At 42.6% G+C, this 23,398-nt stretch overlaps 1 protein-coding gene across 1 annotated transcript; it reads left to right on the plus strand.

Moving 5' to 3' along the window:
- Nucleotides 1–86: 86 nt before the first annotated feature.
- LOC119745917 (macrophage mannose receptor 1-like) lies at nt 87–23,174 on the plus strand. Its single transcript, XM_038222595.1, has 23 exons — nt 87–125; nt 1,566–1,748; nt 2,523–2,689; nt 3,853–3,958; nt 4,530–4,780; nt 5,054–5,237; nt 6,856–6,980; nt 7,704–7,845; nt 8,876–9,037; nt 11,647–11,667; nt 12,561–12,730; nt 13,331–13,395; nt 13,770–13,876; nt 14,822–14,960; nt 15,871–15,980; nt 16,629–16,798; nt 17,200–17,302; nt 17,630–17,874; nt 18,952–19,123; nt 19,826–20,086; nt 20,789–20,959; nt 21,553–21,615; nt 22,885–23,174. The coding sequence occupies exons 1-23, from the start codon at nt 122–124 to the stop codon at nt 23,046–23,048; spliced, it is 3,285 nt and encodes a 1,094-aa protein (XP_038078523.1). The 5' UTR covers nt 87–121; the 3' UTR covers nt 23,049–23,174.
- The last annotated feature ends 224 nt before the right edge of the window (nt 23,175–23,398 follow it).

A 23,398-nucleotide genomic window follows, 5' to 3' on the forward strand; every position in this document is an offset into this window, starting at 1 on the left:
TAGCAACGCCATTGATCAGGATTGCGTTGCCATGGAAATAACGGTTGTGCCTGGAGACGTGGAGGTGGAATGGAAGACTTTTCCTTGTAGTGACGAAAAAGGGTTTATCTGTAGGGCACCTATGTGTAAGTATAAAAGACATTATCTTATTTTAAAAAAAACCCTGAATCCTCTATCAATTTCAACTACAGTGGCAACTCCGCGTTGTGCGCTATTATAAGATGCACTTACACTTAGGATTGGTGGTTGTAATTTATAGGTTTAAGCCTTTTAGTACCCCGTATCCATTTTCTTTTCAGTACTTGTCGATTTTGTGTTAAACTGGTTGGTTGTCTTTGCGTTTACCACCTCTTCTGGAAGCCCATTTCACATATCTACAACCTCTCTGGTCGAAGAAATGCTTCCTTAAGTTCAGTCCCTTGTTAAACCGCTTCTTGAATAACTGTTATTTGTGGCCTCTGGTTCCAGTGTTGTGAGACATGGAAAACAGGTCTTCTGGCTTGATGTCATCCAGGCCGTTTAGTATCTTGAACCCCCTCGATCAAGTCTCCTCTCATTGTCCTGACCTCAAGGGGATACAGAATGTAGAGGAACATGGAAAATTAAATGCGTCTGCCTTCCACATGCCACTCCGTTTTTGGCCTCGTGGCTTGTGAGACACAGACACACTACATTAGTCTGTGTTCCTCTTGCGCTCATGGGATAGTTAATGGCGTTTTTTAACACCCGAGTTGGTTAAAAACGGCATATCCCACATCGCAGCAGTCAACAATGGTCTTGTTATATCGTGCCCGAATAGCTCAAAAGGATAAATGGTTGCAACTTACTTTGTGACTCATGAGAAATAAATTAAATCAGTGCGATTTTGCATTTGATAATTAACCGAAGGTTTTAATGGCCTGCCGGACGTGAGACTGAGCGTTTGAGGTCGCAGTTCTCATTGCGCAAAGCTGGCATGCCAGCGGGTTTCACACACACGCACAACGAATGCATTGTGATATCACCCTGAGTGACATGCCTTTTTATAAACCAGACATATGGCCGTTCTAGACCAATGAAATAACAGTGCCCAAGCACACAATGTAACAATACCATTTGCCTCAAACCGAACTCTTAAGTTTACACACACATTTTGTTCATTTCAACCTTGTGTGTGTGGTGGTTGGGGTTTTTTGTGGGGGGGATCAAAGCTTATAGGGATGGGTATTGGACAAGAATCTCATCTTGAGAGTGCTCACAGAGGTTGATCTTCAAGATGTTAAATTTGAACATCTTCCTTTGCCCACATCTTTGCACAGATGTGACATGCCGCGATACCATATCGTGATACAAAAATGAATACGAAGTGAGGGGAAAAAAGTGTCTCCAAAATGGTACAGTGCTGTTCATTTTCGGTTATCCCATTTTGCTCTTGGCAGCCTGCAGAGTGCAAACAAATGTTGGATTTTAGTTTTATCATTTGGAGGACTTGATCTGATCATGTGACTTGATCTGATGATGTGACTTGATCTGATCATGTGACTTGATCTGATCTTGTGACTCGATCATGTGACTCTCATTCGCAGCATACGTACCACCCGTAAATGGAGGCTGTTTACCAGGCTGGTACCAGCTGGAGGACAGTTGTCTCCAGTCGGTAGGTCTCCAAGATGCAGACAGGAAGGAGTACCTTGACGCAGACGTCTTCTGCCGGCAGGAAGGGGGAGGCCGGGGGAAACTCTTCCAAGTCACCAATCAGCTGGAGCAGTGTAAGCTATTTTACAACATGCGGCTGATTTCATGACACTGCGATGTTCACGTTCAAGGAAAAATCTTTTAAAAATCCGTGATTTTAACGCCATCATGGAAAGCCAGGGAAAAGTCATGGATTTTTTGTTATTTACAACTACTAATGGAAAGTTGATGTTCCAAGGAAAGAGTACGCGCTGTTTTCGTTTTCACAAACTAACACCCGGTACTGTATGCGCGCACCCTGTGCATTTTCGTTTGCATGAACTAAAACCGACCTTAATTTCACCAGTAAAAATGTTTTTAATTAAATTTTTGTGTTAGCCCACAAACAAGTAATCAGATGGAATAAAATGTATGTTAAAGCCTTAAGCATTTTTCTCCACATCGTATAATCGCGTTTCAGTTCGTGAAAAATCAGTGCGTACGAAGTTCGCGCACACACGCGAGTGTCAGGTCATGAAACCAAAATTATTCATGATTAATTGGTTTTCACGAACTGACACACTGTGCGTCTGTGTCTGTTCACAAACACTGTGATGCAATCGTGATGTTTTTTTGAGGTGCTCAGTGGTCTTGTGCCAAGCTGGAAGGCCGAAAGGGATGTGGCTATACCTTTGCCTCCTGAGCTAAGAGTACCGTAGTGAATACATCACGCGCACAATAATGCGTGTAAGAGACACTTGCATGTTATTCAGCCCGTAAACCAACACGCGTACTCTTGTGATTAACTTGAGATTAAATCGACTTCAAGAAATGACTAGTTTCACCTTTATATTTCTGTCTTGCCACAGCTCTGCTGGCTCTCCTGCTCCAAGATTACGTCGGTGTGACCAATCTCTGGATCGGCCTGTCGGACAGCAACGAAGAGGGTCAATTTGTCTGGTCTGATGGCGAGCCCTTAGGCTTCAGCCAATGGGCTCCCAACCAGCCCAACGGCTTCACGGACGTACCCAATGAGGTAAGGCGAGCCATCAGATAACCGACCGTTCGGGTACCGGGTCCGGTATGCTAATTTCTTTCACCCCAATCGATACGAAGCCAGAAGCCACCCGGTCACTGAAGCGTGACGCCCCAATCGGTCCAAACTGGTGACTCAGGGTTTCACAATAGGCAACATAGATTGAAGTCTGGCCATTGTTGGAGGATTATTCGGCCTGCTGGGATTACCAGCAGCAACTTCTATGAAGCTCATCACAGTCATTGTTGCCTACTGGAGGATTAGCGCGTCACAAATTGGTTCCTTTGTGATGAGCCAGAGCCATGGTGCAGAAGCCTGGTGGAGTTAATCCAGGCCGATCGGTTCCATGCAAGGTCCCAATCCCTTCAACATACTGGGCGGGCTCAACCCCCGAACGGTCCGGGGAGGGATTCTAATTTGAGGGCTCGCCTAACACCTTACCGGATGACACAATCCAGAAATAAATATTTTTTGTTTCTAGCATACCTATTACTGAGTGGCAACAGTGGTACTAGTCACTGATCTCTATAGTGGAATCTGGAGACCAGAATTAGAAATACCGTTACTGCGGTGGTGTCACACTCGTGTGCATGCCGCACTCGTTCTTGAAGACGATGTGCGCGCACATTTAGGTCTTCCTATATTGGTCGAATGAGCCCGGAGTGCATGCATACTCCCAGAGTGCAACTTACGCGAAGCTGGTGCCACCGCTGTATCAAGAGTTGATGCGCATTTTGATCGCATACACATATTATGATGTTCTATAAAGGACAACTTTCTGTCTTGATAATATATTCCAAACGTTGCCACAAGTGAAATGCGGCATTCTAAAAGTGACCCCACAACATTTAAACAGATGAGACCCATAGCTAGTGCTGGTGGTGGAAAACAAGTGAACCAAGATGTTACCATGTATCACAACTACCTAAGGCTACAACTTGTCCTTTATAGAACACCAACTGGTCTCCTCACTATATGGCTTCAAATTTGTTTCTTATGCGGTCTTTGTGACGCTATCCAGTCTTTATATATGAGATGAGAGTACTAGTGCACGTTATCCTTTCTGAGACTTTTTGTATGTATACTCCAACGGTTTAGGATTGGGAATGAAAAAAAAGGGTCTGACTGTATGTAAAGGGTCTGACTGTATGTTTTTACTGCAGCCGTTCCGTGACTGTGTGGAAGTGAGGACAGATCCTAAATATCTTGGGGAATGGGACGACATCAATTGCCTGGAACGCCGAGGATTCATCTGTCAGACACCTTTGTGTAAGTTGTTCAATTACCAGGAACGTGGACTCCGTGTTTCGACAGTAGATAGCGCCGTGTGACTATTTTTAAGAGCCTCAGTGGGAGGGACACGCTGCGTGCTTATAACCGGCCTCAGGATGGCCTGTGTTTTGAAATCAACAAAAAAAGGCATTTCCAATGGTGCGTCCAAAGACGCACCATTGAAAATTTCCATTAGTAGTTCGTTTTTTTATTCGGCAAAGCGTGCGCCGAGTGTTGACACTACGCACACGCGCGTGCAGTTGCTATAGTTTGTCGGATCAGTGCGCGACATCGCGTAGCTGCAATCAGCTCAGTGAGAACGTGTCTCGGACGCTGAATTCAGGCCCAATTGAAAAACACGATTCAGCAACTTTTGATTTCAAATCGAGATCCTAGAATGCTGATTTTCTCGAAAATATACAGCTGAAGCTGAGCTGAAACTTCATCAGGCTAGCTGTTCAGCACCCTTCTTTAGGTTTTGAGCACGTTTGTTGCTTCAAACGAACAAAATGCACAAATTACAAATGATGGACTGACTGTACCTTTAAATATTGCAATTACCCCTCAGACAAAGACTTGAATTCAACAAACGTAGTCGTCCCTCAGGAGTGCGATGGTCAGCCGGGCTACAGTCAATTCAAAGACGGCTGTTACAAGCTGGTCAGCCAAACGCTGTCGTTTAACGATGCCCAGGACTATTGCATAAATGAAGGCGCCTGGCTATCTACAGTAAGGGACGGCTTCTACAACTCCTTGCTGTCCCTGCTTGTCAACTGGTTCAAGCCCACTCCTGAATACGTATGGATCGGCTTGACACAAGTAAGACGATAAAACCTTGTTAGCAAACTTAGCAGCAGCATCATCTTCACCATCGTCACATTCATCCCCATCTTGACGTGGTTAGTGCTGCAGCCAAACTGCCGAACCGAACTAAAAATAAGGCGAATGACTGAAATTCTTCTGGCAACAAGGACAGCAAAAATCTAAAACCGATGGAAATTGTCTACTTTTTCCATTTCATTCTCATTTTTATCACGCAACACCTCACATAACCGTTTGTACATGTACAAACATTTCTCCGTGAATCTGCAGGACAATACGAACGTTTACGGGTGGGAGCGCCCAAACCCCAACGAGGACCGGTGGCCCCTGACCTACGCGAAATGGGAGAAGCAATACCCTAAGGGGAACACCTGTGGGGCGCTCCATCGTAACTCCACCTGGGTGGATATGGAATGCGACACCCTCAACATGTTCGTTTGCGAATACACTGAAAGTGAGTGAGCTCTTTTGTGAAAGTGTGCTAAAAAAAAAAGTGCAACATTCAGAAATTAAATAACTAAAACTGTTAAAAAATGTTTCTTCAATGAAATTTGATATTATGTTATTAAAAGCCTGACTATTTCTCAATCCACTCCTTGTTACCTCATTCCATTTGGGTCCCTACATCCATAAATACAATCAATTAAGTGAAAAGGGTGTGAATTTTGCTTGGGCCACTCTCACCTGGACATGCTGAATCTGGGTTAAGCATTGAATAGGCATTGAAGTTGGTGACATCACTGGTGAGAGTGGCCCAAGTAAAACTAATAAGCAAATGTATAACATGAAACGGTTAATTTAGTATTAGCTGAATTAATTAAACCTCCTGCTAATTAAACAGTCACAGACGTCAAAATTCACTTCCACTTCCCCTGCAATACTTTTAACAAAGATTAGTCACCAGCAGTCAGATCATATGTCAAGCAAGCACTGTGACTAGTCAAACTGGGTCAACAAACAAAAACAGGCAAGTTGTGGCCACAGCTGTTTTATCACTCACCCGGAGTCAAAGCAAAGCTGTATCAAGTTACTTAAGCAGTCCCAGCCAGTCGATCCTGCTTTATGCGGGATGGGAATTCTTAACTGCTGAAAGCAGTCACTTGCAGGTCCGTTGCCAAGGGGACACGGGGAGGCCAGCCAGCGCCCCCCCCCCCCCTCCTCCTGGCAAGCAATTGCCCCCACCCCCATCGGCAAAAACCATAAGCGTAAAAATTATATGTAACTGCTTTTTTCTTGTGGTGTGCCCCCTTAGTTTGCACTGTGGCCCCCCTTATGACCAGAGCTGGCGACGGGCCTGGTCACTTGATTGAATTTGACTGAAAGGACAACTCTGCCCAGAATGTGTGTTTGGGTACTAGGGTTAATTAATGGAGAACAGTTTCACGTTCCTGTCGATGATAGTTTGTTCAGAGAATTATAGAAGCCACTGGGAATGGACGTAACGGTCATGACGAGTATGGAGTACCGAAGTGAATATGTCACGCGCATAAAATGTGTGTGAAAGACATTAGCGCGTGATTCAGCCCGTGAATCACACAACTGGCGTAATTATTGTTGAAAAACATACTTGGTTGAAAGATAGTAAGGGGACTAAACTCCCTGTGAAATTATTCTTTCTGCCAAGCTGTCATTTTGAAGAAATCAAGGAAAGAAGGCCTTTCCAACGGTGCATCTTAAGAAGCACCGTTGGAAATTGCCGTTAGTAGTTGGTGTTTTTATTTGGCGAAGCGCGCGCAAGCATTGACACGACGCACACGCGCGAGCAGTTGCTATAATGCATCAGATTGGTGCACGACATCGCGTAGCTGCAATCGGCTCAGTGAGAACGTGTCTCGGACGCTGAATTCAGGCCCAATTCAAAACATGATTCAGCAACTTTTGATTTGAAATCGAGATCCTAAAATGTTGTTTTTCTCAAATTATACAGCTGAAGCTAAGCTGAAACTTCATCAGGTTAGTTGTTCAGCACCCTTCTTTAGATTTTGAGCACTTTTGTTGCTTCAAACGAACAAAAAGCACAAATTACAAATGGACTAAATCTTTAAATGTTCTATTTTTTTTTCTATCCACAGCCACGGTGACAATAAATCCCGAAGTCACTCACTGTGCCGACGGCTGGACATTCATTGGGGGACACTGCTATAAATTTGACACGTTGACGGGACAGTATCCACAAATTCACTTCACGTATTCCGATGTGAGTTACTTTTCAAGGAAATCTCGTCAGGGTTATTATTTTTGACATTATTGTAGCCTGTGCTTGGTAGCAGGCCAGCCGAAATCTCTAGAAATTAATTTCACGGCATTTTTTTGGAAAAAGCTGGCATCCATGCTAGATCAATTCTTTGAACCATGACAAACAAGATGTGGGTGGATGCCATCGTTCAGTTTGACCCTAAATATACTTAATTTGCATTAATCGTTAATACCTGCCGTGTAATATATTTTTTCCTATATTTGGGCAAATGTTTATTTTTTGAAAATTTTATTTTGGTGATTCTACTTACACATCCTTACTTGAGTAACATTTTCTAAAGCATATAAATGACTGAATAATTATGAGGACTTAATAACGATCCAAAATGGCTACTATTATACCCTAAAGTAGTCAAGTAGTCTTGCCAAACCTCATGTATTGATGAGCTTCAAATTTACCAAATTGCTTACTGGCACACTTACCCTATTAAAACCTTATGGAAAATCATGTGAACAATGATAACATTGTGATATTTAGCCCAGCAAACAAAAAGGGGGAAAACTAGGTGTCTGTTAATTTGCCTAATTAGTAAAGGGTTGACTAACAGTGCTAAAACTTCATCAGGTTAAAAAAGCATTTTGTGGATTTTGAGCACTTTTGTTGCTTCATTCGAGAAAAAAAATGCATAAAAGATAAGGAATTGTCTAAATTGTTATACACCAGGCCCAGACCGAGTGCACCCTTAGGTACAACGCCACGCTGCCAGGAATTCACGGTTACAGGGCCAACATCGACTTCAGCAGGCAGGCTGCCTTCTATCTCGGGGACCGAAACATTTGGCTGGGATTGTACCAATCAGTGGAGGGTAAGTCGGTTGTGGTGGCGATGAATTGAAGAGGGTGAAAGTAGTAACAAGTACCCATTACAGATTATCATTTCAGAGTCACGCTGAACCAAGAAGTTTAAAGGGGCAACTCAATTCAGCCCAAATAAATTTTGGTTTCAGATACGGATAATTCAGTACAGTCAAACTGGGTCAACAGACAAAGCAGGCAGGTTGCCGTCACAGCTGTTTTATCACTCACCCGGAGTCAGAGCATAGCTGTATCAAGTTACTTAAGCAGTCCCGGCCGGTCAATCCTGTTTATTTAGGCTGGGAATTCTTAACTGTTGAAAGCAGTCACTTGATTGATTTTGACTGAAAGGACCACTTGGCACAGAATATATGTTTGCATAGGAAGGTTAATGAGATATAAGTGCTGAAATTTAACAACTATTATGAACAGGATCATTCCTGTTCCATGACGCGGTATTTGTGTGCAAATGCATGCTGGTGTGCACATTCAGCATTGCACATAGCATGTATTGTTCCGAGCCAGCGTTACAGAGTTGGGTTAAAACATTTTCGTGAATTAAGGGGTGGTTTGGAAGAGAGAAATACATTTTCCAGCAATTTTGTATTGAAAAAAAAATTCAAATATATCAAATGACAAGTATCTATATCAAACAAATATTGAGTGGCTTTAAATTGTGAAATGGGAGGAATATTATCGCTCGGAAAAATCTGGACTTTTTCACCTTGCGATAATATTCTTTGCATTTCACTCTGAGCCACTCAATATTTGTATAGTATCGCACAATGCGTATTGCGCTATTCCAAGATTCGAGCAACATCCCAGCTACATGTGCTAATCTCCTAAAAGGCTCGTGTAATTTGCTGTACACGTGCGTCAAGTTTGCTTGAGGACACATTCGCGCTCGTGGAATACAGAAAATGTGGTGCGTCTGGGCCACAGACGCACATTATTCCGTGTTCCACTCGCGTTCGCGGGATAACTTATATTATTGTTAATCCTTCATTTGTGCCTCTTTTGTTTTGTTTTTCCTTCTGACAGGATATTATGCCTATCAAGATGGGAGAATCATTGACTATGTCAACTGGGCTTCAGATGCCGTGGATACCACCAGTGATTGCATCAGTCTGAGTACCGAGACTGGAGAATGGCAACACGAGGGTTGCTTCAAATGGGGTGGATTGGTCTGCGAAAACGACCCATGTAAAAAAAAATTACTTCTAATTTTTTTTTTTTTTTTTTTGGTGTCTTTTGAATGCCTGGCTTTTTCTGGTGTTCTAAAACAGAAAATATGCTGCTTAAGGCCAAAAAAATAAAATCTCCAGTTTCTGGTATGCGGGCGCGTCACCGTAGCCATGCGGGTCGGCAACATGAAAAAGTTGGGGTTTTTTCAATAAAAGATGATGTCTCAAAACCACCAAACTCACTGGTTTGACTGGAATCCTGCTGCTGCACAATGTGAACGTGTTTTTAGATGGGGTTATGATCGAGGAATAAGCTTTATGTGGCCTCCCATATATTTGCACTAAGTTTAGTCGGGCACCATTTGCAGTCATCAGCTGACATCTTGAAGCAAAAAAAAAAAGGTAAAAAAAAAAAGGCCGCGTCGCCGGAGATTTTTTTTTGGCATGTCTATTGACTGTATACATTACCAGTGTGTACGCACTGATAACCAATTCGCACCGAATGCCGTGATAACACGCGCTGGCTGTTCCTTGGCACAGGTACGGCTGACAGGTTATTTGGACTTCAAGATTGCCTCGACTCGCCTCCGGGTGATGTCTTAAAGCCCGAGTCCATCATTTGCAGCTATCCAAAAAAGTAACTGGCGTAATTATTGTTGAAAAGCATACTGGTTGAAAGATAGTAAGGGGACTAAACTCCCTGTGAAATTATCCTTTCTGGCAAGCTCTCATTTTGAAGAAATCAACGAAAGAAGGCATTTCCAACGGTGTTTCTTAAGAAGCACCGTAGGAAAATTTAAATTAGTTGTTCGTTTTGTTATTCGGCGCAGCGCGCACAAGCATTGGAACGACGCACAGGCACGCGCGGTTGCTATAATTTGTCGGATCAGTGCGCGACATCGCGTAAAGCTGCAATTCAAAACAATTTGAAACATGATTTAGGAACTTTTGATTTTAAATTGAGATCCTAGAATGCTATTTTTCTCGGAATATGAAGCTGAAGCTGAGCTGAAACTTCATCAAGTAAGTTGTTCAGTATCCTCCATTAGATTTTGAACACTTTTGCTGCTTCAAACGAACAAAATGCACTAATTGCAAATGATGGACTATAGCTTTAACACACTAATCCCTTGTGCCTTTTGTACACACACACAAGGTCCGTGGGAAGTGGACTGCGTGTCCACTGTTGTTTGAGCCGTTGCATAGCTGCCAACTGTTACAAAATTTTCGTAATTATTACGAATTGTTTGTTAAATTACGAAAATACGATTTGCCACTAAAACATTACGAATTTCCCATTTTCTACCTAACAAAAAAAAATACTTGTAAAGTATCGTTTTTGACCGAAAACTTCTGGCGAAATGTCGCGATAATGATGGGACTGGTGACAAGTCTAATAAGAATGCAGTCAAGCACCTGATAGACATCAATGCAGTGTGCGCAGTGGAGTACTTGAGGACCAGTCTAAAACTATTTTTCAATGGTGTGTCATTTGTGTGCATCTCGTGAATGTGTGGTTGTGTGTACTGTATGTGAGTGCTTTTCAGTGACGATCGTGAGCACATTTGGTCACTTATTGCCGGGATGAGACCCATCAGTGCGAGATTTTAATCATGGAATTTAATAAGAGTATGGTTGGAATAATTGGTAATAGAGTTTGAGTTTGTCACAACGTCCAGAAAAGATAAATCAGCATGCGTTTGCAAGGTATGTTGGCGGGATATTTCTATTGCATACGGTGGCCCTAAATCATTGTGTGTAAAAACATTGATAGTATGATACGAACTCAAAACTCCACATCGATAGCATGCATCTCAAAACAAAAACAAAAAGCGCACGTTATTATTGTTATTATTTATTTGACTTCAACAAATTATCTTTTAGCCTACAGTACATTATTATTCACAACAAGAAGGGTATGCACATGTATGTGTACATGTAAACCATGTACCTGTACTCGATGTTGGTAAAGCTTTTGATAAAACGAGCAGTTGAAAATAACCGCGTGGGTTGATTACTAATTGGGATTTTGAAAAGTTGGCAGCTATGCGTTGTGATCTGATACACAGTACCTGTGGAGACATGCACATAATAGGGAACAAAAGATTGTATACATCTCCGCAGGGCAATTTCTATAGGTGAATACGTCACCACAGTGTTATCAAAAAATAGATATATATGGATTTTAATCAAAAACGAGGAATTTCCTAGGTGTTGATCCGTCGCAAATTGAAGTATTTTATGTAAGGGATATTAAGTCCGAATTTCAGCCCAGGAATTGAATTCTGGTTAAAATAAAGGAGCATTTTGAAACTACACTTCCAAACTCTAAAATTTTGGTACACGAGAACAAAGAAATGACTCTGCAAGAATACAAATCCCAGTATGTGTGCACGGCCTATCGTTGTACAATTTACCCCGAGTGCACACCTCAGAGTTTTGAAACATATGAGGTTTCGGCAAGAAATATCATACAAATACTGTTGAAATGACTCAAGCTAATCGGTGTTTGTTGCGTTTAGCTTTAGATCAGAAAGTGGGCTGGGAAACCAGGAGCGAAGTGGTTAATTGTTTCAAGCATCCGAACTTAATTCTTAACTGTATGTTGTTTTTCTTCCTTTGTTACAGTACCTGGCCCACCAATCCCATGTAAGTTTAATGGTACTTTGGTTTTGTTATTTGCTTAAAGTATGAACTTGTCATATGCAGTTAAGACTTTCTTCACAGACCTGTCAAAGTAAGAACTTTAACAAAATTAAAGCTACAAATTTTCCTCCAAAAATGACAAATTTTACTTTTGATATGTTACTGTTCACAAATTGTATTTGACTATCAAAGGGGGATGTAACCCCCTCTCCAGCAAAATTTTTTGTTTAAATGAAGAAAAATGAAGCACATGCCTGCTTATTGGCTTCCCTGCCCCCTCCTGACAGCTGAAATCCCATCTCTTCCCCCATCCCCTCCCCCTCCCCCCCCCCCCCCCCCCCCCCCCCCCGATCCAAAACTGTATCCACCCCTGTAAAAGCGAGTGTTAGCTTAGCCATTGAGCATGTATGGTAACACCTCGTTAATGGGTTTTAATTATTAGTAGTAGTAGTATTTAATTCTGGTAATAAAACCAAGGATTCCTCAAAGGCACTGTAGCTCGCAAGCCTGAAGAAACCTGTAGAGAGGAGAAAATGAGAAGAAATGACAGTTTTAGAGGTGGGAGGAAAAACCCCAGAAGAATATTCTGGAAAAAAACACACGGAATCAGGTAGGGACTGACAACCCAGTCCACATGTTGGCCCGGGCGGGATTCGAACCCGGGTCACAGCGGTGGAAGGCGAGGAAAGTACTGCCACACCGACCTGACTCCCTAACTGCGGTAACCAAGATGGTCCGTCAGCTTGGGGAGTACCCTGCAGTTGACCAACAGATACGTGATAGTAGTCAAAGTGCAGACAACTGTTTTTGTCATAAATCAGTATTAAAAAACTTCTGTCAACCTCTGAGGTTAGTAGCTTTAAGACTTCTTCACTCTCGGTTTCCTCATGCCACAGGCGAAGATGGCTGGTCGTATTTTTCGGAGGATTCTTGTTACTACGTCAGCGATGCGGCAGATGATACCAGCTGGTTGAGTTGGGAGGAAGCGGAACAGTGGTGCAACGACAACAAGGCTCACCTGACCACGCTGAAGAATGACGGGGAACGGGATTTCGTCCAAAACCTGGTGAGTAGAAGTCCCCAGCAAATTTAGCATCTCTCTGCGCCTCACTATCGCTTTTTACACCCACGGTCGTACGGTCGTACTGCAAATTACAGTTCACGTCAAAATCTACTCAACCATTTGCTGACTATCACTTCTGGGTTGTATAGTTGTCAAATGACTGTAAACACGGCAAACAACCGTCACTTGAGCTTGCTGACTAGTCTGGTTGACTGGATAATTGATTATCCGTGCCCTGCGGTGCGCCAAGTGGGGCAGTTTTTCGTAGTTCCATTCCTAGTACTACCTCGCAGTTCCTGATTGGTGCATTCACTGTCCCTTGCCCGCGCAGTTAAGTTTCAGTAAGCAGCCGTATTGGGAGATCATTTCAAGTTTGAAGTCATAGGGGATTATAGATTGGAATAAGTTTGTAAGGAGGAACTCCATCCTGTGTCTTCCTTCGTATCACCCTATTTGTCGCCATCGAGGGAGAATTGAGCACTGCGTCCATATGCATAAGGAGGATTCAGTCATTGAAAACTCGAATCTTCTTATTTCTATTTGATCGAACATGCTGTTATTCAATATTGCTAGAAGCAGATAATTTCTTCTTTTGAGTCTTAGATTGCTCCAGATAAAGAATCCTTCTGGATGGGCCTGTACAGAGTCACATCGCCGGGAGATTGGTTGTAAGTGTCTTTGTTTTTTACAATTTTTGAGAAACAAGTCATCGTTTCTCATTCCATGGGGCTTTTTGTTAAATAATGCGGGGTGCTGAGCTTTCTAAAGATGGACTTGCGAGGTCCCATTGTTCCTGTCGATTGTTGTTCTTTGTTTTGATGGCCCACAAGGTTATATAGTGACAGTTCCAGTGTTAGGAAACTTAAATACAGACGATGACCACTCATTATATCATGCTGGCACCTTGGTGTTATCAGTCCTCTGAGAATGAAAAAAAAATTAAAAATTCATCCGCATGTCAACACTTTCCTGGCTGGTTTTCATTTTGTGTATTTGCCTTCTATGGATTCTTAGGGTTTTTTGTTTTGTTTTTTGGTTCCAGCTGGTCTGATGGAACTGCCTTTGATACAGGGGACAGTAATCCATGGTCTCCAGACGACGAAACAAATTGGAACGGCATGGAGTACTGTGTGCTCATCAATGAGAACGGTAAGAGCACATAAAAATGGAAAACATTTAGGCTATGGTGTATTGCTCTGTGTAGAGAAAATTTTTCCGACCACCACTTATTCGCCGCCAACGCAACAATTTCACCTCACCTCGTATTTTCATTGAAGACAAATCCCTTAGCTTGAGAAAACTGAAACCATCTAAGAAAAAAATGTGTTTTTAGAGTACATGTTGGTGCACACATTATATGTGATATATCATATACACTCAACCGAAAAAGAAAGTCCCCCTTCCAATACTTTTTTGTCTAACTCAAACACTACTGAGCACCTCTCACTCAAATAACGACTAATCAGTACAGAAATTCCTTAGCAATCCAGCCATACTCTTTATTTGGTCAAAAACAGTGATAATGTGTAGGAATTATGTAATTTATGACAAATGATACCGAAAACAGTTGCACTGTTGTATTTGTGCAAGTTGTGGTTCACACTCACCTTGCATGCATACAAAAGTGCAACTTTTTTTTCGGTACCATTTGTCAACAGTTGCATAATTGTGTACACATTATCACTGTTTTGGGCCAAACAAAGAGTATGGCTTGATTGCTAAGGAATCGTAATTTGAGCAAGATGTGCCCAGTAGTTTTTGAGTTAGAAAAAAAAGTATTAAGGGGGGGACTTTTTATTTTGGTTGTATACATTAATATTATAACAAGTATAATCTTTGGGAGACACTTTAGCGTCATAAGTTATACCTTTGTGAGACACGTCGAATTAGGAATACATTTCAATTTTCTGCGGCCAAAAATTGTGGACAACATTTTTCTCAAAATTTTTGAGCCACCCCTCAAAAAACGCCAAATCCAGGGAGCACCACTGTTCTGCACCGAGTACTCAGCAATGAAAGGGTGTTATAGCTTTTTGTAAGTGGGACCCCGTTTGGAACAAACTTAAAAACATGCGATTTGAATTTAATCTACAGCACAATGGGAAGACCATAATTGCGGCATCCGACGACCTTACATCTGCAAGTGGGATACCTCTCAGACCGAACCCATTGTTCCCACCAAGGAGCCCCCAATGGGAGAATGCGCTAAAGGCACTTACAGGCTGAAAGACAGGTTGGTACCATTTAACTGGGTGAGTCAAAAAAAGTGAAACCCAAATGTCGGGACTTCTGTTTTAGTGAAGCTCTGCATGTTGCACTTTCAAAATCTAGGGTATGAAAGCCCAATTCATAAGCTTTTTTTTAGTACAAGAATCATTCAAATCACTTATGTACTTTTGAAGTTAAAACACAACCACCGTTTTAAAGTTCTGTCCACGGATCTCACAAAAAGGTGGGCGGTTTTTTTTTCAGCAAAACAAACAATTCACACCCATCCCTATGTGATTTGTTTTCCTTTTGCTGAAAGAACACTTACCTTTTGTTGATCCGTGGACAGAACTAAAACAAGGGTGGTTGTGTTTAAAATTCCGTATTTTGAATCGCTAGCAAATTCTATGCGAGCACTCTGATCGGTTCAGATTCCAGAATGTATTCTAGGCCGCCACTGAATATTGTTCTTATTTTTTCAAGGGTTTGTGCTTTGTGTTGTGTAACATTACAAAAACAAATGTAGGGCATACACGACTCAAATAAACAAAGTATATCACAACGATAAATTTTATTTCAATACACAATTGACCTTGCTGACTGTTTTGGTTGTTAAAACATGTCCCCGATGTATTGAGTAGAACTCCCATGTATCCGGAGTGAATGAGTCCTCATTTGCATAGCAGTGCGCCATTGGATCTCACCGCAAACATGTACTGCATATGTATTAGGCTGCTTGCATATATGAATAAGGGTGCAAGACGTAATCGTCAAGTTGTTAGATATGTCGCAACCCGGCCGATTACGTACTAGTCTTACACCAGCCGCGCCAATGGAGTTCGGCTGAAGTTCACAGACAAAATACGACGATCTAACGACTTGTCATCAAGGCTAGAGTATTTATTGATCATTCATTATTCTTGACTTGTTTGAAGGTGCTACGATCTGAGTTCCATGGATGAACCCATGACATGGATGGACGCTCACAAAGAATGTAGGAACCGCGTGGGAGAAGTAGCTGCAATCCACAGCCAAGGTGTTCAAGGTATGTGGGTTCCATACTCATTATAGGAATGCAATTTCACCGGCGAGTAACTCGATTACTCACAAGTACTTTATGCTACTCGTTGTTCTGCTTGTGGTTTTTCATTTACTTGAGCACTCATCCTTGCATGAATAGAAGCAGTTACTCGTGAGTAGCAATTTAGGTTTAGGTCCACGGCTTAATACGTCCCCTGCAAACAGAGAATCACTCCCTCCACCTCTCTCTCCCTAGGATTCCTTTTCAGCAAAAAACAATTCAAGTAAATGACCTGAAAATGTCACGTAGTAAGGATATCTCAGTGCTGAAGAATGTGATGTGACTTGCATGCTATTTGCTTGTAGGTACTTCCCATCATACTTTACGTATGTGTCATATTTCTGCTTTTATGGGAATTCGGTTAAGTACTCACGAGTACTCGACTACTCGCGAGTAATTTCTTTGCGGGTACTTGAGTAGAAAAATCCACTACTCGCCCAGGCCTAACCTTACCGATGGAAAAACCGACCCGACACAACCCAAAGTCAGTTTCACGTCAAGTTTGCACAACATTATACTAGAGTTGATTTAGTACACAGTAAGTGCTGTTCTGTTGGCAAGTTCGATGTGTTGTTTTCCCCACCAACTTAAAAGAACTGATTCCTCCCACAGCACTTCTGAGCTTTGCCCTGAAAACCGTCCAAAACAACGTCTGGATCGGCCTGAACCGCTATGGGGAGTTTGACCAGTACCACTGGGCGGACGGGTCCGCGTTGGACTTCACGAACTGGGCCCTGGGTGAACCCAATAGCCCGTACCAACAGCAGGACGACGAAAACAGGGTATTTTTATCACAATAATTATGCTTAATACATTTATGGTAAACCACTAGGTCTACAAGAATATGACTTTCTTTTTCAAAACAAGGATCGTGCTTAGACACAAAAAAAGAGACATAAGCACGGGCATTTTTTTTCTTTTTTGTTCCTCAAGTGATCGATCTTTCTACATTCAGTTACTGTTTCTCTGGGAAGGGCACCGTCATTTTTCTTTCAAAGTCCTTTTTTTTTTTTTTTTTTTGAAAATCTGGAAATCTCAAAAAAGGCTTTGATTGGGGGCTGTTTTTGTGCCTGTTATGAAATATTGACAGGCAGCAAATTATTCCAAATTTGCAAATTGAGTTTTGCCAATAACTTTTTCATCAATTTTTTCTTCTTTTTTTTGGTCGCAATTTGTTTATCAGATTGACTCCTGTGTTTTGATGGTCAACAACCCGACTTACGCAGGAAGGTGGAGTGACGTCGATTGCGAAACGGAACACGGCTTCGTATGCGAAATGCGGCTTGGTGAGAAAGTTGAAATAATTTTCGGATCAAATGAAAGTACATCAATCATTATCATTACCCAATCTCTTGACAAGGTTGAACAAGTTATTGTGGTCGAAGACCAGTGTATAGACTCCAATCCAGCCTGTATTGTGTGGCACAACTGCAATCTTGGCAACCAATCCTGCACCAATCCCACGCCGATTCCCCATGCCATCTCATTGCACATAAAGCAAAATTTCTTTTTCTATCGTGAACAGCCCCACCTTGTGTCAAAAGTTGTCCAGCTACCCATTCTTTAGCTTATGCCGTTTGTTTTCTTTCTTTTTTTTTCTTTTTCATATCAAGATGTAAAACACGAAGAACAGCCCTTCCCCTACACGCCCTGCCCCAACAAGCCCAACTATCATTCCGACGGAGTCTCCTGCTTCAGGATCCTCACACACAACACCACCTTCTCCAACGCACAAGGTGACTGCGAAGAGGACGGTGCTTACCTGGCGTCCGTGGGGGACGCCTACGAAGAGGCCTTCATCGAGATGTTCATGTCGTACTTTGGTGTGGACATGGTTTGGATCGGAATGCAGAGGGAGGTAAGAGTGTGCTCACGCCCCAGGATGCAGTGAATCATTATTATAACTCCTTGAACGTATTGTTGACGTCAAAAATTTCGCTTTCGCGTGAAGTATGAGCCGGGTTTTATAGTTTCGAGGAAGAAAACCGCTGTAGAAACATAATTTGAAAAGATTTATGATGTGTGGGTAGGTTGAATTAAAATAACTGATTTACAAAATTGAATTATACGCCAACAACTAGTCCACTTTTCAGACAGAGTGGTGACACGGAGAGCAAGAAGGACTCCATCGCATCTTGTGTAGAACTACCTTGCATGTGAAATTTATTGAGTAGAGTAAATTTTTTCTGGCTAAAGTTCTAGTTCTGTGTGCGCACGCGGGAAATTGGTTTTGCGCCATAGATATAGAATAGAAAGTCTTTTCATTCTATATCTATGGTTTTGCGCGTATTATTTTCAAAAACTGTTTCGTCAAGCGGTTAAAACAAACCTGAAACAGCCATCGAATTGGTAGTTTTGATGCGTCTTGCTTAAGATGAGTTTAGTGAAATCGATTTCTTAGAATGCATCTTAAGCCCAAAAAAAAAAATATTCGGTCTCTGGTCAGACCAAAGTTCCGGAATTGACGCGGCCACGCGGCTTTTTTTTTTTTTTTTTTTGCTTTTTTTTTTTTTCTTCAAGCTTGGATTGTACAGACAAGGTGGGGTACTATTTTGCTTTTTTGGAGTCCTCATGTGCATTGGTGTCCTCCATAATTTGCCTTGGTGCTTTTGATCATTTGCCTTGGTGCAATTTCCCATTCCTTGGTGCTCTTTGGTAAAAAAAAAAATTGAGGAGGAGCGGAAATAGAGGGCGCTGTTGGAGCTACCGCGGAACATTTTGGAAAAAAAAAAGATTGACGCGCATGATTAAAATCGACGCGCGCGCTGACCAGAGACCGACTTATTTTATTAAGATGAATCTCAGAGCGGAGACTCGTCTTAAGTCCTAAGATGAGTCGCAAGATAAGACGACTTTCGTGAAATTTGCCCCTGGTCCTTCAATTAATCAGCTATTCTATAAACTGCTCCGTTTTTTCCGAATGATCCTTCGTCAGGCAATGGAGCAGTTTGAGTGGCTGGACGGATGGCCTGTCCAGTACACCAGCTGGGCAAGCGGCTACCCGACGGGATCCGGCAACCTCAACCGTTGCGTACTTATGACTCACCAAGGCTGGAAAAACGTGAATTGCTACGATGCGTACCCTTTGGTCTGCAAGACGACAACAGGTATTAAAATAAGATGGTATCACCGTTGGTGTAAAAGTAAGGATGCCTACAGGGGCGGTTCTATTGGAAACTCCCCAAAATGTTGTTCCCCCCATGTTGTTTACCCCCCCCCCCCCCAAAAAAAATAATAAATTGGCCAAAAAAAAAGATAGAAGCTAACGACTGCATGTGAATGGTCTATCCCCCTCCCCCCCCAAAAAAAACTAATAGCCAGGCAAGGCACAGATCCAGAGGGGGGTGGTGTGGTGCTTCCCATTGAAAATATGGTTCAAGCCCCCCCCCCCCCCCCCCCCCCCCCCCGGCATATCCTGTGTGTATCACATATTTTTCTGTGTGCCCGTGTGTATGTTACAGTCCACTTTAAGTTCAGCATCAATCTCAACCAAACTTGAAATGTGATTTTTGAAGAGAAGGCCTACGTCAACAAAAATCCTTTCCAATATGGATGTTTACGAGGTCTCTGGAGAACTCAGCTCAGTATTACTAATGACTTTAACATATGTTAGTCGGGTGTCTCACCCAAAACTCTCCAAGCCAAACTCCCCATTCAACTGAGAACTGGTACCTGCTGGGTGGACAATCAAGGCCGTCACTGAAAGTTGTCCTTACTAACTGCCTGTCTACATGTACATGTATACAATTTGGCAGGATGCCAGGGGGATCGCGGAAGTTACTTGCAGTCTTTTTTTTTTGTTATCGCAGCGCCCAAGCCACCCCCTCCCAACCCACCATCCGGCCTCTGCCGCTCGGGCTGGTTTGAGTTCAAGAGCGAATGCTACTTCTTTGACGACCAGAATACCGAAGTCAGCTACGCGGAGGCGCTGGTCTTATGCCAGAACCGAGGCGCAAGCGTCCTCATGGCTAGCAGCACGGATAGCGAGGTTAACACTTTCCTTCAGACCACGGCTCGCAGCGTCTTAGAGGTCAACAATGTATGGCTGGGTCTCATCTACCAAAACGAAGGTCAGTTCAATATTTGGTCCCCTGTACCACCCTAAACGGTCCTGCCTGCCCCCCAAACTAGAACTGTAGGGTTTAATAGATGCACAGATACATGTACACTGTAATACAGGGTGAATCAAAAAGAAAGTTACCAAATTGGAAAAAAAAAAAATTCAAAATATGTGGCCCGCTCCATTCATAAATAAAAAACGCAGGCCTAAAGTATCGACTAGTAACTGTGAAAATTTCACGTAATTTGAGTACTGTATTTCCAAGGTACGTCTTTTTTTATATGAAGATCACAAAATTCATCTGGATGTCCACCACTGATCAATACTGTTCTATGAGCTGAAGAATACCCATTAAATACAACGAAACATGGACGTTTTCCGATGAAAAAGGAAAATACATACCAAAATCGTCATCAATATTTCAGAAAACTTCTGAAATGATTCGAGGACTCCAAACTTTAGAATGATGTTTAAAAGATTATCTTTTGCTAAAAAAAATTGCTTTTAGTGGTCAGAAATTGCCTCAGATTGCACCACAGAGCATCTAGAACCCAAAAGTTTTTGGGGCCCTTTAGCGGGACCTGAACCCCACGCTGTTAGGGCTTCGTGCTCGCATTAGAGCCCCAGTTTTCAGAAGCGATTGACGCCCTCTGTTAGTGACCACCCGTGGCAAACTAGTTAAGGAAATTCCACATCCAAATTTATTTGACAGAGTTCCAGTGGATCGACGGTTCACTCTTCGTCTACACCAACTGGGCCAGCGATCAACCAACGACGCCTGTAGGGGCCGACATTTGCGTGCAGATGGTGACCGAGGGCGGAGGCCTGTGGAGAAACGTAGACTGCTTTGGCAAAGCCGGATATATCTGCCAGGCACCATTGGGTAAGTTCTGAGTGATGAACTAATGACTGCCAGATTGTGGACTGGAAACAAAAGGGGGCGCTATGCATGACCTGCAAGCCAGCACATGATTGGATCAATGATTGAATCAACTTTTTGTTGTGTTATCAGTGGGCAAGTTTGCGCAACAACCGTTAGTCAATCAATGGTTGGTCGTTGTCAAACAGTGGGCATGCGCTGTAACATTAAAGTACGAACGACTCTAGTTGAACCATTGTCAACATATGGCGGTCACAAGTATGTTTGGATTGTTTACGTTCTTTGAGCTGTTGAATGAACCAGAAGATATCTCCGAGGCCCACCAGCGGGTAGTACAACTCGCTACAACTCGCTACGTTTAATCTCTTGTCAATGGTTCCCTCTGCACTTTGGTAACGAGACGAGGCTACTGATAACCAGCGATGCGACCAGGCCCAGTAGGCTGGTACCAAATAGTCGACTAGCGTAGTTCAACCATCGTCGACTAGACCGAGTTCGGGCTAACTTTAGCCAAACTATGGTTAACTTACGCGATATTGCCCAGTGTTTGAAGCCATATGTATTTGTTTTTTGGGTTGTTTTTTTTCCTTCTTTAGTGGAGGCTACCCTCGCAGTCCCTACAACTTCAAAGGCTCCGCCTACCCCAAAAGTCGAACCACGTGAGTATGGATCTCATTAATTCAAGACAGCAGAGTCACTGGGCGGGGCTTCACGATCGAATGATCAGAGCTCAGTGTCAGGGCTAGTCTCCGATTTGTTGATTAACTATGCAAGACAACCGCCTCTTGCAAGAAAACAGCCTCTTGACCTTTAGATTTTGACCAATCAGCGGGCGCTTTCTATATCAGGTCTTGTCATTGATATCTACAAATAAAACCTAGACACGTTGTGTGAATTGAGCCAAAAAGTCTGCGGTCACGCGCTCTGAAATGAGATGTTACGGGATATGCCGGCAATAATAGAGCCGGCCAATCACGGTCGTGTCTAGGTTTTGTAGATCTATGCGCACCCGGCCGTTGTATTTCAAAAACACTGCATCCGAATCGACCATTCTCAGTTTTAGTCCTGATTTGGGAATGAAATGACGTCATGATCTAGTAAGTCGACTCCTATAATTTTGCAGTCCTAGAAATATCAGACATTTGACCAGAGAAAGGGCTCCTTGGAGAACGAGCGATACTCAGACTATGTCGGGGCTTGCTAACCGCCAAACGCATCGATTAACATCACCATTCCGTGTTCACAGTGCTTGCAAAGATGTATTGTTTGCACAGAACCTGTTCCTTCATTCTGGCATATATGCGTGTTGACTTGCCAAAATGGCTTGCTGACCTGTGAAATACTTTAATTGTCAGCACGTAATTTTGTACTCAGGCAAGCTGAGATTCTCCACCGACACTTACTGTAAGCATTGAAAAGCCACAAAATTGGATCCAGAATGCATATCGTATAATTTGCGTACGCGACCCCAAAGCCAGGGGCCTACTTCCCAGGGCTTCAAAAGCACAGTATTGTTTTCTTACCTCAACTATTGTGGTAATTGTTCTGTATACTTACCTCAACATAGTTCGCATACTTTGTTCTCTTTGAAAAAGCCTTCCAATTCGAAATTAAGAAAAGAGTAAGTTTTTTTATAACCCTAAGATTTAAAAATATAATCGACCAACAAATTCAATATTTGATCCTGTGACAGCTATAGAACTACTGAAGAAACGCTACTAAATTTATTCTTTGAAATGCAATCGATAAGGCCCCTGTCAAATGGCGAAAGTATTGTGCTAGCTATTGTTCAGATAATCTGTCACGGGAAAGTTTTTTGGACAATAGCTTGCACAGTGGATTCTCCATTGAATGGGCCTTTTGAATGTATATTGCACATACATCCACCCCTCCCGCGAACATTTAGCCCAATATCTATATCCCTACAGAGGGCGGCCTATCAATTGAGGCGGTCATCGGCATCTCGGTGGGCTGCGGGGGCGTCCTGATGATCATCCTCCTGGCAGCTACGTGCTACTTCACCGAGAAAAGCCACATGAAGAAGAAGATGTACGCCAAACAGAGGGAAGCATCGTATAGAAGGGAAATTTAAATCCATTCTTACATTTTATTTCCCTTTGTTTTGTTATCTTGATTGCTCCTTGTTTCTTCTTTGTTTTCCAAATTTAGATTGGTCTGGAGCAGGGTTCGACCTTAACTTTTTTGTTCACTAGCCAGCCGGGCTACTGAGACAGACTCTTAACTAGCCCGCGGGCATTTTCACTAGCCCGCATGTTTTCCTTTTATAGAGTGTCTCATAAACAACAATGCGCATACATGTAAAACGTGTACCCTGAGGCAATCTTGTCAGTTTTTTTAATAAACAGATCTAATAATTAACCCTACACAAATAATAAAATTAGACCCAAATTAATGCAGGTTTGCTATCTGAATTTAATGATT

Source organism: Patiria miniata, unplaced genomic scaffold, assembly GCF_015706575.1.
Source record: "Patiria miniata isolate m_02_andy unplaced genomic scaffold, ASM1570657v1 HiC_scaffold_7, whole genome shotgun sequence".
NCBI classification, from domain to species: domain Eukaryota; kingdom Metazoa; phylum Echinodermata; class Asteroidea; order Valvatida; family Asterinidae; genus Patiria; species Patiria miniata.